Source organism: Meriones unguiculatus, chromosome 9 (genome assembly GCF_030254825.1).
Source record: "Meriones unguiculatus strain TT.TT164.6M chromosome 9, Bangor_MerUng_6.1, whole genome shotgun sequence".
In the NCBI taxonomy this organism is placed as follows: domain Eukaryota; kingdom Metazoa; phylum Chordata; class Mammalia; order Rodentia; family Muridae; genus Meriones; species Meriones unguiculatus.
Genome location: NC_083357.1, coordinates 8,897,976 through 8,910,911, shown reverse-complemented (window position 1 = coordinate 8,910,911; position 12,936 = coordinate 8,897,976). Strand labels below are relative to the sequence as shown.

Genomic DNA, 12,936 nt, shown 5'->3' with positions numbered 1-12,936 from the left:
TTTTTAAAATGAATAAGCAGACACTTCCAAATTAATTTCCAGAAACTAGCTAACACTATTTCACTATATACTGTAGATACATTGTCTACTGACCTAAATGAATAGCTTGATAGAATAAAGAAAGAGGCTTTTCAGTTTATTGTTTTTAAAATATGACACCTGTTCTAATGCTAATATCTGAAAAAAATTAGAATTTGAGAAGATGGTATTACGATATGACTGAGCTTTGATTTTGGGGCACATTTTCACTGGACCAATGTACAAAGAACCCCAAATCTATTCTATGAAATATATAATTTATTTTACTTTACTGGTGTAAGAAGAAGTGATGCTGTGTAAGAGCCTGTGGTAGTGAGGACTGGGAAGACACATGTATTTCAACAAGACTCTTCTTACCTGCCAGAGTTTGGTCCCATTTGCTAATGCTATTGGATTCAGCGCTGAGTCCTTCAATGTATTTCAGGTAGGCCTCTGAGTGGAGAAGCCTTTGGGTCTTTGGTGGGGGAGCCACAAACATGGGTGTTGTTGGCTGCTGTATGACAGGGGGTCCAGTTGGATGAGGACCAGGATATGGAGGTGGTGCCTGCTGCCCTGGAGGTCCCAAAACTCCTACCTGAAAGAGCATGGGATCACATGATTAAGGCAAAAAGATAACCTGCAAGTGATCTGTGAAGGCAGATGGCTAAAAATCTCGAGTCCAAGGAAAATCAAACTAGGAGGCTCACCTGTTGTCCATATGGACTTCCACCTGGTGCTGGATTCCCTACCATGGGGGCTACTCCTTGATTCATCACACCTATAATTCAGAATGCAATGCCACAATTAGAGGCTCTGGGTTTTGCTGACTGAAAAATTGTTAAGAGCTGATGCCATTTATAATGCCAACTTATGTACTTTTGCCCTAGAGTGTGGAAAGGAACCTTAAGCATCCTAAACAGAATCTAATTAGGAAATTTATATTCTTTTGTTTCTAGTTTCTTAAAGCACAGTAATTGTAATAGTTAGTCAGAGGTACAGTAATTATTCCAGCATAGAATGTTTTGAACCCTGCATAAAATTCTAGGGTTATCCTGGATGAGCTATAGTGAGCATACACTTATGTTTTCAATACTTTTCTTCTGCCTGTGCAATCAGGCTCAGCAGTAACTATTGTACTGGGACAGGAAACAAGGGCAGGTATCTGGACCTTGTGGAGACTGAAGGCACTACCTTAATATTCCTTTGTTGGTTCTACCTCAGGCACTAATGTTGGCAGAGAAGCATTTCAGTGGATGACGTGGTAGCCTTGTTTCCCTCATCTCAGATTCCAAATGACAAAGGAAAAGAGAAAGACTTTATGGTCCTGCCCTGTTCTCTCTGGTAATCACTGAGTAAACTGACAGAAATTGCAGTCTCACAGGCACTAGTTGTTAACAATCAAATGTCTGAAATTTATTTGGTCTTTAAGGCATTATTTTTTAAATCTCAGGGCTGTTTGTTATTATAACAAAACAAAAGTAGCAGAGGGGCTCACTTTATTAAAATCAAACCACAACCAAACCATTTTAAGCTGTTCGTTAAAATGTAAGTCCGGCTAGAGGTATGTATAGAGGGACTAGGAGGAACTAGCTTCCTAGTCTTATGTTCCTGTTTAAAAATGCTAACGTTTGGGGCTGGAGATGGCTCAGCGGTTAAGAGCACTGGCTGCTCTTCCAGAGGTCCTGAGTTCAATTCCCAGCCACGTGGTGGCTCAGGGTTCTCTATGCTGAGATCTGGCGCCCTCTTCTGACGTGCAGGCATACATGCAGGCAGAACAGTGCATATATACTAAATATAAGTCTTTTTAAAAACATGTTGATGCTTTGCTGTGTATGTTAGCTCACACTTGTAATCCCTGCACTTGAAAAGCTGAAACAGGAAGATTGCTGTGAATTTGAGGCCAGCCTGGGTTATACAGAAACTAAATATATCTCTCTCCCAAAGCCAGCATTTTGATAGGCAGGAAATTGGTCATTTGAAGGTTCAGAGCTCTCATGTGTCACTTCCAGGGAATACAAAGCATCTTTTTTTGTTAGAAAGAAAAAAAGTGAAGCAAGTTTCTGTTTAAAAAGAAGGAATATGCCAAGAACTCGGAATTACAACCCAATCACCACAACTGTGTCCTGGTGATTTATGAACTGCACAAAGAAGTAATGGCAGATATATTGCTGAAGCAACACATTAGTAACCCATGGCCCCTGATTCTTGCAGGTCACTCATCTACCTTAGACTCTACAAACTCTATTGGGAGGCTCCCAAAACTGGCTGCATCACAGATGTATGTGCAGGGCAGCACAAACAAATCAGCAACCTCCTCCACATCCTGTTTACAAGTACCATGCCTGAGGTAGCCACTGAGAACGTGAGCTGAGACAACAGATGAACCCCTTAAAGCTTAAAGCCAGATCAGCTGTGCATGGGCTTATAAAGAGTTCTTCCTCTCTCCCTGACTATTACCAGGTGTGCAGTGCTTGCTTCCAATGCAGTGTAGACTCTGTTGGCAAGAGGAGAGGAGAGCAATGCCCCTACACCCACCAAAACACACCTGCTATACTGGGGTGTGTACTTGGCTTTAAACAGGACTTCTATCAAATGTTACATACATTTAGAAGGTGTCAACTCCAACAAGGTTTTACTGACTCAGAGAAACCTTGTGCCAAGGTATGAAGGCACAGGTTTAGGACCAAGTTCATTTGCCATATGGGAAAAATAATTTTCTGATTGACTCTTGGTGCCACAACATTTCACATGAGTCACCATATCCAGAATGAAGTACAAATATCACAAACATTTCTTTCTTTGAGAATATTGGGGGTGGGGGGAAGCTTTGGTGGAGTTATGGCCATTCTCTAGGGTTAAACACAGAGAATGTGGCTAAACTGCAGGAGTGGAATGCATGCATGTCATCCCTGCATTTGGCATGGTGAGGCAGTAGAATCTTGATTTCCAGGCCAGCCTTGGTTACATAGTCAGATCCTATTACAAAAAGAAGAAGAAGAAAAAAAAGTATAGAGGAGTCAGCATGTGTTTTTCTTGGAATACCCTCTGAAATACTATTTGAAACCATGTAGAACCCTGTGGGCACTGGGTCCAAGCAGAATGCAAGTAAACCCGACAGGCTCCATCCACATTTCACCTGGGTTTTTTGGCGCTCTTAGATGACATTCCAGGAATGCATTGATTGCTGTTCCAAATCATTTAAAAGCCCATTCCCCCTCCAATCTTTCAACTTTTATTATAAAGTGAAACAATGTAGTAGATTCTGAGCACCATTTTCATATTTCTACATAAAAGAACTCTTGGCTTCTGTTGACAAATATGTCCATAGTTAAGGTGTTGTTTAAAGTGTTATATTAAACTTTCTTGGGGACTCACAACTAATTCAATACAAACTCCCTTCCTACACTGTTAAAAGTGTAGGATTTCTGAAGAGTTCTACATAGGCTGCTCTATAAGCACCTTAAAAGGGCTGCTGAGGAGGAAGAGATGGAGCAGAGACTCTACAACGAAGACCATGTGAGGTAAGAATTTCACCAGGTGAAGAAATGCACTTGGAGTAAAAAGTGCTTTTGTATATGACTCTGAACTGGCAATTCTCTGATAAGAAGCTGTTGCCCTCCAGGCTTTTCAAACATGTCATATCTGGTAATGGACCATGCCTCCTGCTCCTTGATCTTGGTCTGGCCTCTGCAATGCATTCTGTGCTGCTGCCGGGGAACAGACACATAAGTGCTCAGGTAGCAGGCCACATGCTTAACATATAAGATGGACCCTACTGCCGACAGGATTCTTAGTGAGGGAAACCTGGCCACCATGGGCAGCAGTGCCTCCTGGAAGAACTGGCTGAAGGAGGAAAAAAGAATAAAAAAGAATGAGATTAATGAGTGAATGAGGATGAAGTTCTTACCCGGTGGTGGGATGCCTGGGAGGCCAGGCACACCTGGCGGAAGATGGTGAGGTGGAGGCCCCCCAGGGTGAAGTGGCTGCATGCTGCCCATGCTAACAAGGCCATCAACTGGGCCCTGCAAAGGTGGAAGGCCTGGCGGATAGCCACCCATCATGCCTTGAAGGACACAACAAATTTCAGACATGCATCATTAACATGCAACATGAGCTAAGTAATAACAACCCCCTCCATGCACTACCAATGAATAAAGCACCCTTAGTGCCGCATGGTATTACAGCAATTAGTGCAATTATTTTGTTGTAGTAATGAACAAAATAAAATTACAAATATGAAACCCAACAGTTTTGGATGAATTAGTATTTAGTATATTATTGTTTATAATTATTTTCAATAAGCTAAACAATGTTTTCATGTAACAATAAAGAGGTCTAGTAACAGCTTTCCCAAGGTCAGAACTATTGCAAACTGTTCAAATGTGACCAGTTTTGCCACCTGCAACTCCAAGTGATCAGTACATACCCCATCACCCCACTCTGCCTGCACTCACATCCCTACTGTGGGTGCACATGAAGGGAAATCAGAATGGAGGGAAATGAAGTGCACAGTCCTGATCACAAGGCATGGGTCTCCGGTTTGGGAGCAAAAAAAGTTTCAAGATTTCTTCACATACTCCTCCCTTCTTTCTCCACCACTTCGGTTAAGAATGGATTATGTTAAGGTTTGAGCTGGAGAACAACTAACAGCCATCACAATGAATAATACTCCATCCTTAGATTTCAAAATAAGTTAAGGAGAAATCTAAATTTTCTCAAGCCAACTAAAGTCCAGGTAATTCAGAAACCTACATGCAGCAGGCCTGAAGGAGTAACAGCTGGAGGATCAGGCTGTGCTCACAGGAGAAAATGCCAGTTGTTCTCACTGTCTCCAGGTTCACTCATCAACTCATGTAAACCTTCAATTCATAGGGAGCATTCTAACTGAGGTACAGAATCCCTATGAAGACAGGCTTATGTCCCTTTATTTTCCAAGCATACCGTGATGTAACAAAACATCTATAGGCTAGGGAAGCGTTGCAGCAAACAAATATTTTTTGGAAAAGGGATGGAAATAAGAAAATTTCAGTAAGGACTCACCTATGGAAAAAAAAAACAAAACAAAACAAAACATGACTCTCCTGAGATCTGTAAGAGTCTGAATGAATATAAATCTCCCCCTAGTACAGTCACTTTTAGGCAGTTTCTCACATGGGAAGGGCAAAGGCATAGCACCAAAATATTCTTTGAAGAGAATTTCAGTTTTACTTTTCTCTGAAGAGGTATTTGAAACCATTTAGTTTACAAGTTTAGTCTTTTAAAGCTATGGCACACTGAAAACCCTCAAACCGACTCACCTTACCTCCTTAGTCATATCTAAACTTGCTAGAAAAACTTACAATTACACAAAACAAATTTAAAATATTTCTATGCATGAAATAGGAAACATTTCAGTTTTTAGGAGTTCAGGTTAAAACGACTTTGAGCAGATGCCATCATCTGAAACACAAAGAAATCCAATGTTGCCAAACTGCCCTTTCAACACACCACCAGGTACAGCTTTTAAGGTAAGTAGGTGAGAAGTTGAACATGTTAGGAGGCTTTGCTTTCAATTACAAAAGCCCATCTGAACGCAGCCGCCATGGGCTGTGGTTGAAGATTAAATTATTAACAACTGAAAGACACAACACTTGTCTTCATTAAACTGTACTTTGGCATTTATTATCCCAGTCACATGTGTTCAAATGAGCTTCAATGCTTGTAAGCAAAGCTGGTCTCAGACAACAAGAAGGCTAAGACTTGGGTCCTGAACAACTTGTAATTCCATGAAAATTCACCCTCTTAGCTGCTAAGCTCTCACTGTGGACCAAAGGCTTTTTACTGTAGAGAATCTGCCCTTCACTCCTGTGGCCCAGAAGCCTGGGCAGCATACCTTTAAGCAACACAACAGTGGTTGTCTAGAGGGACCATCTTCCTCAATCACAGAGCTTTATGATGCTATTCCCCAACAGGGAGCTAAAATGCTGCAGCTGCTAATTTTTATTTCTTTTTAGCTGTATGTATTCATTTTGTTAATATATGTTCTGGGTTTTGTAGTCAAGGACACAGTGCCACAGTATTATGTATCAAATAGAATAAAAGAGGATGTCAATGAGGGAATCCTAACTTTCAAAGTCCCCATGATCAAGACCTGATTTCTGGATATCTCTGGAACCCCATTAACCAAAATGGGCCATGGAATAGAGCAGGCGATTATGAGATTTGTTAGATCAACATCAGTCACACTGAAAGCACTGACAGCCATGATTCAGATGTGCTTTGGCGGGTGCAACTGCTGAGTTCAGCGACAGTGCATTTGAGAACTTGCCATCACAAAAGTTAGGAGCAACAATGGAAAAGTTATCCTGTGCACTCTTCCTCTAAAAGCAAAAACAAAAAAGGCAAAAAACGAAAACGGCAAGAACAAAAACAGCAAAAACAAAAACAGTATCCCCACAAAGCTGCCTTGAACAACACTATCTTGGACTCTGTGCAGGAGAGGTCAGGCTACTTGTGTAAGAAGAAACACAGGGGGCTTGTACAGAGCTCACCAGACATGGAGAGGTAACAAAGGAAGGGCCTGAGAGGTGGTCCGCAAGGCTTTTTGTGGAGACATGTCAGACAAGATTTCCAATTCAACAATAGTCAAATTTGCTATGGCTACCAGAACCAGAGACAACACACACAAGCAAACCACATTCATCAATTTCTTTTCCTTTTTTTTTTTTCTCTTTTCTTTCTTTCGTCTTATTCATTTACTTAAGTATGTGACTGGGATACTAACAGAAAATGCAGTTTAATGTAATTAAATAGAAAAGCATTACAGAGTGGGCACAATGAATTGAATGAGGACTTCCCCCCCTATTTAGCAGTCATGCACATTGGTGACCGAGAAAGGATTTAATAATTCACTGTCAAAAATCCTTTTAAGTGGTCAGTCTTTTAAGGATGGCTGCAGCAGAATAAGGCAAACTGAACTGACATGAGACAGAAAATACCACCTAAAGACTGATGTCATGTTTTCCTTGGAGTTCCTCAGAACAGAACTCAGGGTCTACATATATTTCCTGCTGTAGTGCTCTATCAAGAGCAGTCTGGAGTAAGAACATGGCCAGAACATGCCCACAGCAAGGGAAGAGCTGCTACCTACCAATTGCCAGGGTCGGGCCCAGGGCCCACTTTTGGGATAGAGAAGAGGCATTGCCTGTATGGGAAAAGCAATACAGGACAACATGATGACTTCAAACTTTGACTCTGTCATGAGAAAAGGCTACAGACTGTGGCCTACTCCTTTTGGAGAAAAAAAAAATGAAGGAATTTCTTAAAGTGGAAAAAAAATGGTCTTAGCTCCTGTTTTTACCTGCAACAGGTGTCAACTGCTGATTGAGCATCCCCATTGGTGTTGGTGGTGGCACCACCCCCATGAGAGCCCCCACAGGGGTGCCTGCTCGGGGAGAAGCACTCGGCTGCTGTTGCTGTGCTGCTCGCTCTCTCTCCTGCTGCTCAGCAACTTTAGCTGCCCGCTCTGTAAAGGCATTTCAGATTTTCAATTCTGTTTTTAACCCAGGAATTCAAAATACCATCCATTGCATTCAACAGGACTAGTAAGAACACAGGCAACAGTTCTGTCTCAATGGAAGGAACGGTAGATGACTAGTCTCAACACGGGAGTCGGGCGGGTTTCACTTGTAACCTAGAATTCAGCTTTCCTATCCCATCTTGAGAAATGGTCTGCAAAGATTTCAAGAATGTTAAGACTGCAACACACATTCAGAAAGCACAGATTTTATCGAAACACATCACCAGCGTAACCAACGTGGTTAATCTCACGAGGCACTCTGAAGATGAGAAGCGCTACCATTATTCTAGTATTAATAGCATTACAGATTATAATTTCAACATGAAGCAATTCCATGGCCCATTATAATTTTTGGCACAATTGTACTTACTCTAATTTCCTGATTCTCTGAATCCAATTTTACTAAAATTTGAGTACTCTTATCATTAATATCACAAGTTTAGCAGCTGAAGAAAATTAACTCTGTAAGGGAGAAGTAGCTTACTGCCTCTACTCTAAGATTGCAGGGAAAATAAACAGCCAGTTTCTATACTCTAATGAAGCAAAGAAAGATTAACAAACTCCAAGGGAGGGAAATACATGATCAGCTACACTACAGTCATCAGAAGAGGGGCACCAATACATACATGTACGTAGCAATATTCTGAAAGAAGCAGGTTTTCTAAAGCTGAGTTCAAAACTGACCATAAATTATCCTAAATCAGCAAGAATTCCAGCATCTACTCTTAGTGTACTTGAAATGCAAGAGGAGCACATATTTTGGAACCTCTGGGCTATTCCCCGATAGCCTCTTCCTTCCTTGAACTGCTCTGCACCCTTAGAGCCAGCACCTCAACAGTCATGCTCTCAGCAGGCCCAACCTTCTTTGAGGGCATATTCCCAAAGCTCCCACCATCAGGTTTACTCAGATTCACCATTCTAAGGAAGTCCTTCCTACGCTTCAGATGGACAAACAGAAGCCGGGATATAGGCAGTGACCTGTCCAAGAATACAGGAGAAACAGCAATATGGCCCTGACGCCTGGTCACACTTCAATTCCAGTTAAGTCTGTGATATGGAATTCAAAAGACTATGGCTGTCTGGGGAAAACAGCTTGAGGTCACATGGCTTAAAAGAGACTCAAGAAGCAACAGCCCAACTGCTTTAATGTAAGAATGTGAAAATCGTGCAAGTCAAAGGTCCTAAGGCTGTGATGCAGTTGCTTATGGACACTTATCATCATCACTCACTAACACTGTCCCAGTCTACTACCTCCTCTAAACTGCGTATATAGTAAGTCTGAAGACCAAACCCATTCTAACAACCTATTCTCTCAAGGTGATCTAGATGCCTCAATATGAAATGCTGGTTTTTTCATTACACAAATAAAACAATAAACTGGGAGGGAAAAAGAAAAGTTGAAGTTGGAAAAACAGAAAAGCTCAGGCACGTGGATAAAATATTAGTTCTTTCTAAGAGAAGCTGACCAGGCTGCTTTAGAAATCAGAGGTAACTACAACTACGCCAGCCAAACTCCCAACTTTGTGTTTTGAATTCAGTGGGCAGAAACACCCAAAGTCCAGAGTTTGAATTTCAGGCTATTGAAACATAACTCACCTCTTACTAGGTTCTTCCTAATTTCAGACACCCGTTGAATATGGGAGAATTTTTCAAGTATCATCTCTTCTTCCTTCAGCCATGCTCCAGTTTTTCTGCCTTCATATTATCTCTAGAACCTTTGTCCTACTCGTACCCTAAGTAACCAGCCACATAATACTAGCTTTGTTTGCCTTGAGACAGGCTTTGCACTGTTTGGCTAATTTCGTAGACAACAGTCCTCCAACTAAGTGATATATTTGGTCTTAACTTGTAGTAAGCCCTGAAAAACCAAAGTGTCCCATAATTCTAGGTTCTTATAAGATTGACTAGAGTTTATCAAAGTATGTTCTATAAGTTAACTTTCTAGGGTATTAATAGATACCACATAAATACTTGGTCAAATTTCAGAAAATGTCAAATAATTAAAAACAGGTTCTTTACTGTAGGTCTTACAAACTTTAACTTAGGAGTATGCCCAGAGTTTGGAACACTTCTGAAGCTGGTTTTGCCACAAAATATTTCTTGGCTGAGCATCTTGCAGGATTAGGCTTCAGCAGAAGATCCTTAAGGAAGCCTGTCAGATAATTTTATAATAATAAATAGTAACAAACGAAAGTTGTTTGTTTTTTTTTACACAAAAGAGTTACTTTGGAGATTTCATAAACTTCAAAAAGAAGAGCAGCCTTCATAGTGTATGCTTGCTAGAAAATAATGGATTTGGACTTAGTCAAGAAGTGTACTGACCACTGTAGAAAAGAAGACTCTATATTGGCAAATTATCTAACATACAAAATTTGAAATGGAAGAACTACAACTCAAAGGTTAAAAGTCCTGCCTCATTTATTAAAGCCATCCACTATTAACCAGAACAACAAATGATCCAAACCACCAAAAATCTCTTAAGAATTCATCTTTTATAGCTATGAACCACCAAATCTTTGAGTAATAGTAGCTCATGGCTCAAAGTGATCTAATCATAGAATAAGGGAGAAATGAAGGCAGCTGAGCTTTGTCAAAGTCATATAAGTATCTTAAGAACAGATATGAACACAGACACAGCACAGGCCAGGCATACCAAGCCTCAGCCTAGAGCTTAACTTACGGCTTTGGCTTATCAAGAGCCATAACAGAATATCACTTATTTTAAAATGCCACTTTCAGGTGACCTTTTAAGTCAAAATTATAGTTAACATTATTGAATAGTCACTCCCAAATCAACATGTGTATATCTACAGGAATAAATGAAATAAAACCATGCAATTTTAATAGCAGAATATTTTTGTTTGAGATATTTAACTCAAATATGTGGGTGGGTGGGGGTGCAGCACCATCAGGACCTGAGGCCAAGTCAGAGGCAGCACTCCATGTACTGGCACCTACTGCTGGCGTACTATCGTCAGCTGGACAGTCCAAAACCAAAATCATATGCACGTGGTAAGAACAGGAGAGTAAAACCTGCTTATGCATGTGCACTCCTGAAAACGTCCCTTGCTTAGAAAGTGGAGACAGTTGTGTCAAGTCTCTATTTACCTTCATATTCTGCCTTCTTGGCTGTCTCAAGGTTTCTCCATTCTGTCCCCACCAGTCTGCTGAGCTCCCCAAAAGAGTAGTCTGGGTGCTGGGCTTTAATCACAGCTCTCATTTCACTGCTGAACAGAATGTAGCCACTCATGTTGATTTTTCGTTTAGAACCTTCTTTCTTTGCACTGCCTTTGGTAGACTTTGGGGTAGACTGTAAGACAGAAAGCTGTTATATAGGGTATCAGAAAATTGCACTGGCTTACCTACATAGTTTCTGGAAGCCAGACACACATGGTACAATAATGTTTTATAGACAAACTCAGTTTGTAGCTGACATTTTCTTGGTCAAAATATACCTTTTCCTTGCCTAGTAAAAAATAAATGAAAATTTCACTGAATTCCATGACTGCAATCTACAATGATGACCTCACAATTAAGTCTTGAGAAAATTCTGAATGACGAAAATAAATACAATAGGATCACCTCAAACAAAAGATAAGTCCTAAGGAATGAGAAATTAAAAAGATACATGCATCCAGGTGTGGCAGAACACATCTATAATCCTATTACTTAGGAAGTGTAAGTGGAAGCAAAGGATCATATGTGTGGGCACTGAAAACTGAGGGAGTAAGCATGATACCATCCCTTACTACTTTTTTAATACAAGGTAAGAAGCCTTCTAAACTATTAAACCATCTCTATGAGATTTAAAAGAAAAAATTATTGCTTGCTTAATGATAGGTGTTTTTGTTGATTACAAATAAATTAGTATGTAAACAGAAGGCTGACAAGCAAAACAAACACTATTATGTTTTCGTGCCGACTTCTAGGACAAAGGTCACATATAGAGTGTGTTATAGTGCACATCTGTACTCCCAGTGCTTGTTTGGGAAATGGAGGCAAGAGGAACAAGAGTTTAAGGCATACTTTGAATATACAGCAAGTCTGAGGCCAGCCTAGGCTACTGACTTCTCAAAACAAAGGCCGACATACACAGGGGATGGATGTCTCCTACTCTGGTGTGAGCCTGCTGCAGACTAGAACTAAGAAGGCAGGAAGTAACGAGGCACACCACCTCACCTGTGGGGGTGTGTAGGGCATGAGGTCCAGCTCATTGGCGAGGGGTGTTTGAAGCTGAGGTAGAGATGGAGGTTCAATAGCCTCACTATCCTCTTCTCCCATCTCTTCAATATCATCATCGCCACCTTCTAACTCTGCAAATTTAGCTTCTAACAATTGTATCTTCTTTTCCAACAAAGGTGAGGGTTCCTTTTGAGGAATGATTGGTTTTCTGAAAAAAAGTGACAAACAAAAGTTGCCAACCATTTCCAGGACTGGTCAGAGAACAGACCTGAACATGTACAAATGACATTTTACAACCTGCCAAACATGCTAAGTCTTAGAGTCTAAGGTCAACAAAGTAGCTAAAATGAGTATTTGTGATGTCACTTCTACTTAGAAATAATTCTGAAGAATACTCACCGAGATATTGGTCAGGTCTAGTGGTCTACATGTTACAAAGGAGTTGTCATATCTATGGAAGTGAGCAACCTCCCCACAGAGAGGCTGCCAATCAGAATCAAGTGTTTGTGTCTTCATTCTACAATTGCTGCTGTCTAAGTCAAGGTACTATAAGAACAATTGCTAATTTTTTTTTTAACTGAATATTTTCTTTCTCTCTTTGCAACAAAGTCTCACTTTGTAGCTCAGGCTGATTCTTATACAATCCTCCTGCCTCAGCCTCAAGTATGGGAATTACCACATCTCACTAAATATTTTTTCTATTAGAATTATATGATAGTTCAAAAAAACAATTCAAAACATTGCATTACACTATTTTGATAAGTTATCCTAAGTGCCTTTTCTTCCTCAGTTTTACAAGGATTACCTGAAGTAATAAATTTCATCATCTACAACTTTAGCAGAGAGTGAAAACCTCTTCAACCCCTTGAATTTCTTCATCTGCTTGTCACTTTCATTATAGCGGCTCTCACAAAGCAGAATGTCATTTTCTGGTATTTCAGTTGGCCTGCAGGAGAGGAAGTCCTTGAATGATAACACAGCACATTTTCCTGAAAGAGTAAGTTAAGAGATAAATTAAGGGAATAAACTCTTGTCACAGTTAACATCCTGAAACAGGCTAGACTGGACAGCTGGTGTGCCCCTGGGATCTGTCTCTACCTCTCCAGTGCTGGGCTTACAAATGTGTACCACCAAACTTGGCTTTTTAAAATGTGAAATAAATATGGTATCTCCCTAGG

The 12,936-nt window shown here is 40.5% G+C and overlaps 1 protein-coding gene across 39 annotated transcripts in view; it reads right to left on the bottom strand.

The window, feature by feature from the left end:
- Pbrm1 (polybromo 1) overlaps positions 1–12,936 on the bottom strand; it is a 92,067-nt gene that overhangs the window by 3,791 nt on the left and 75,340 nt on the right. For 18 of the 39 annotated variants that reach the window (XM_060390802.1, XM_060390809.1, XM_021635192.2 and 15 more), the window contains 7 exons: positions 12,564–12,747; positions 11,756–11,966; positions 10,685–10,886; positions 7,358–7,522; positions 3,926–4,081; positions 726–796; positions 397–613 (listed from right to left, as the gene is read on the bottom strand). In XM_060390802.1, the coding sequence (XP_060246785.1) occupies positions 397–613; positions 726–796; positions 3,926–4,081; positions 7,358–7,522; positions 10,685–10,886; positions 11,756–11,966; positions 12,564–12,747 (1,206 nt within the window). The remainder of the gene's footprint in view (positions 1–396; positions 614–725; positions 797–3,925; positions 4,082–7,357; positions 7,523–10,684; positions 10,887–11,755; positions 11,967–12,563; positions 12,748–12,936) is intronic. The other 21 variants (XM_060390830.1, XM_060390833.1, XM_060390827.1 and 18 more) reach the window with 3 other exon arrangements.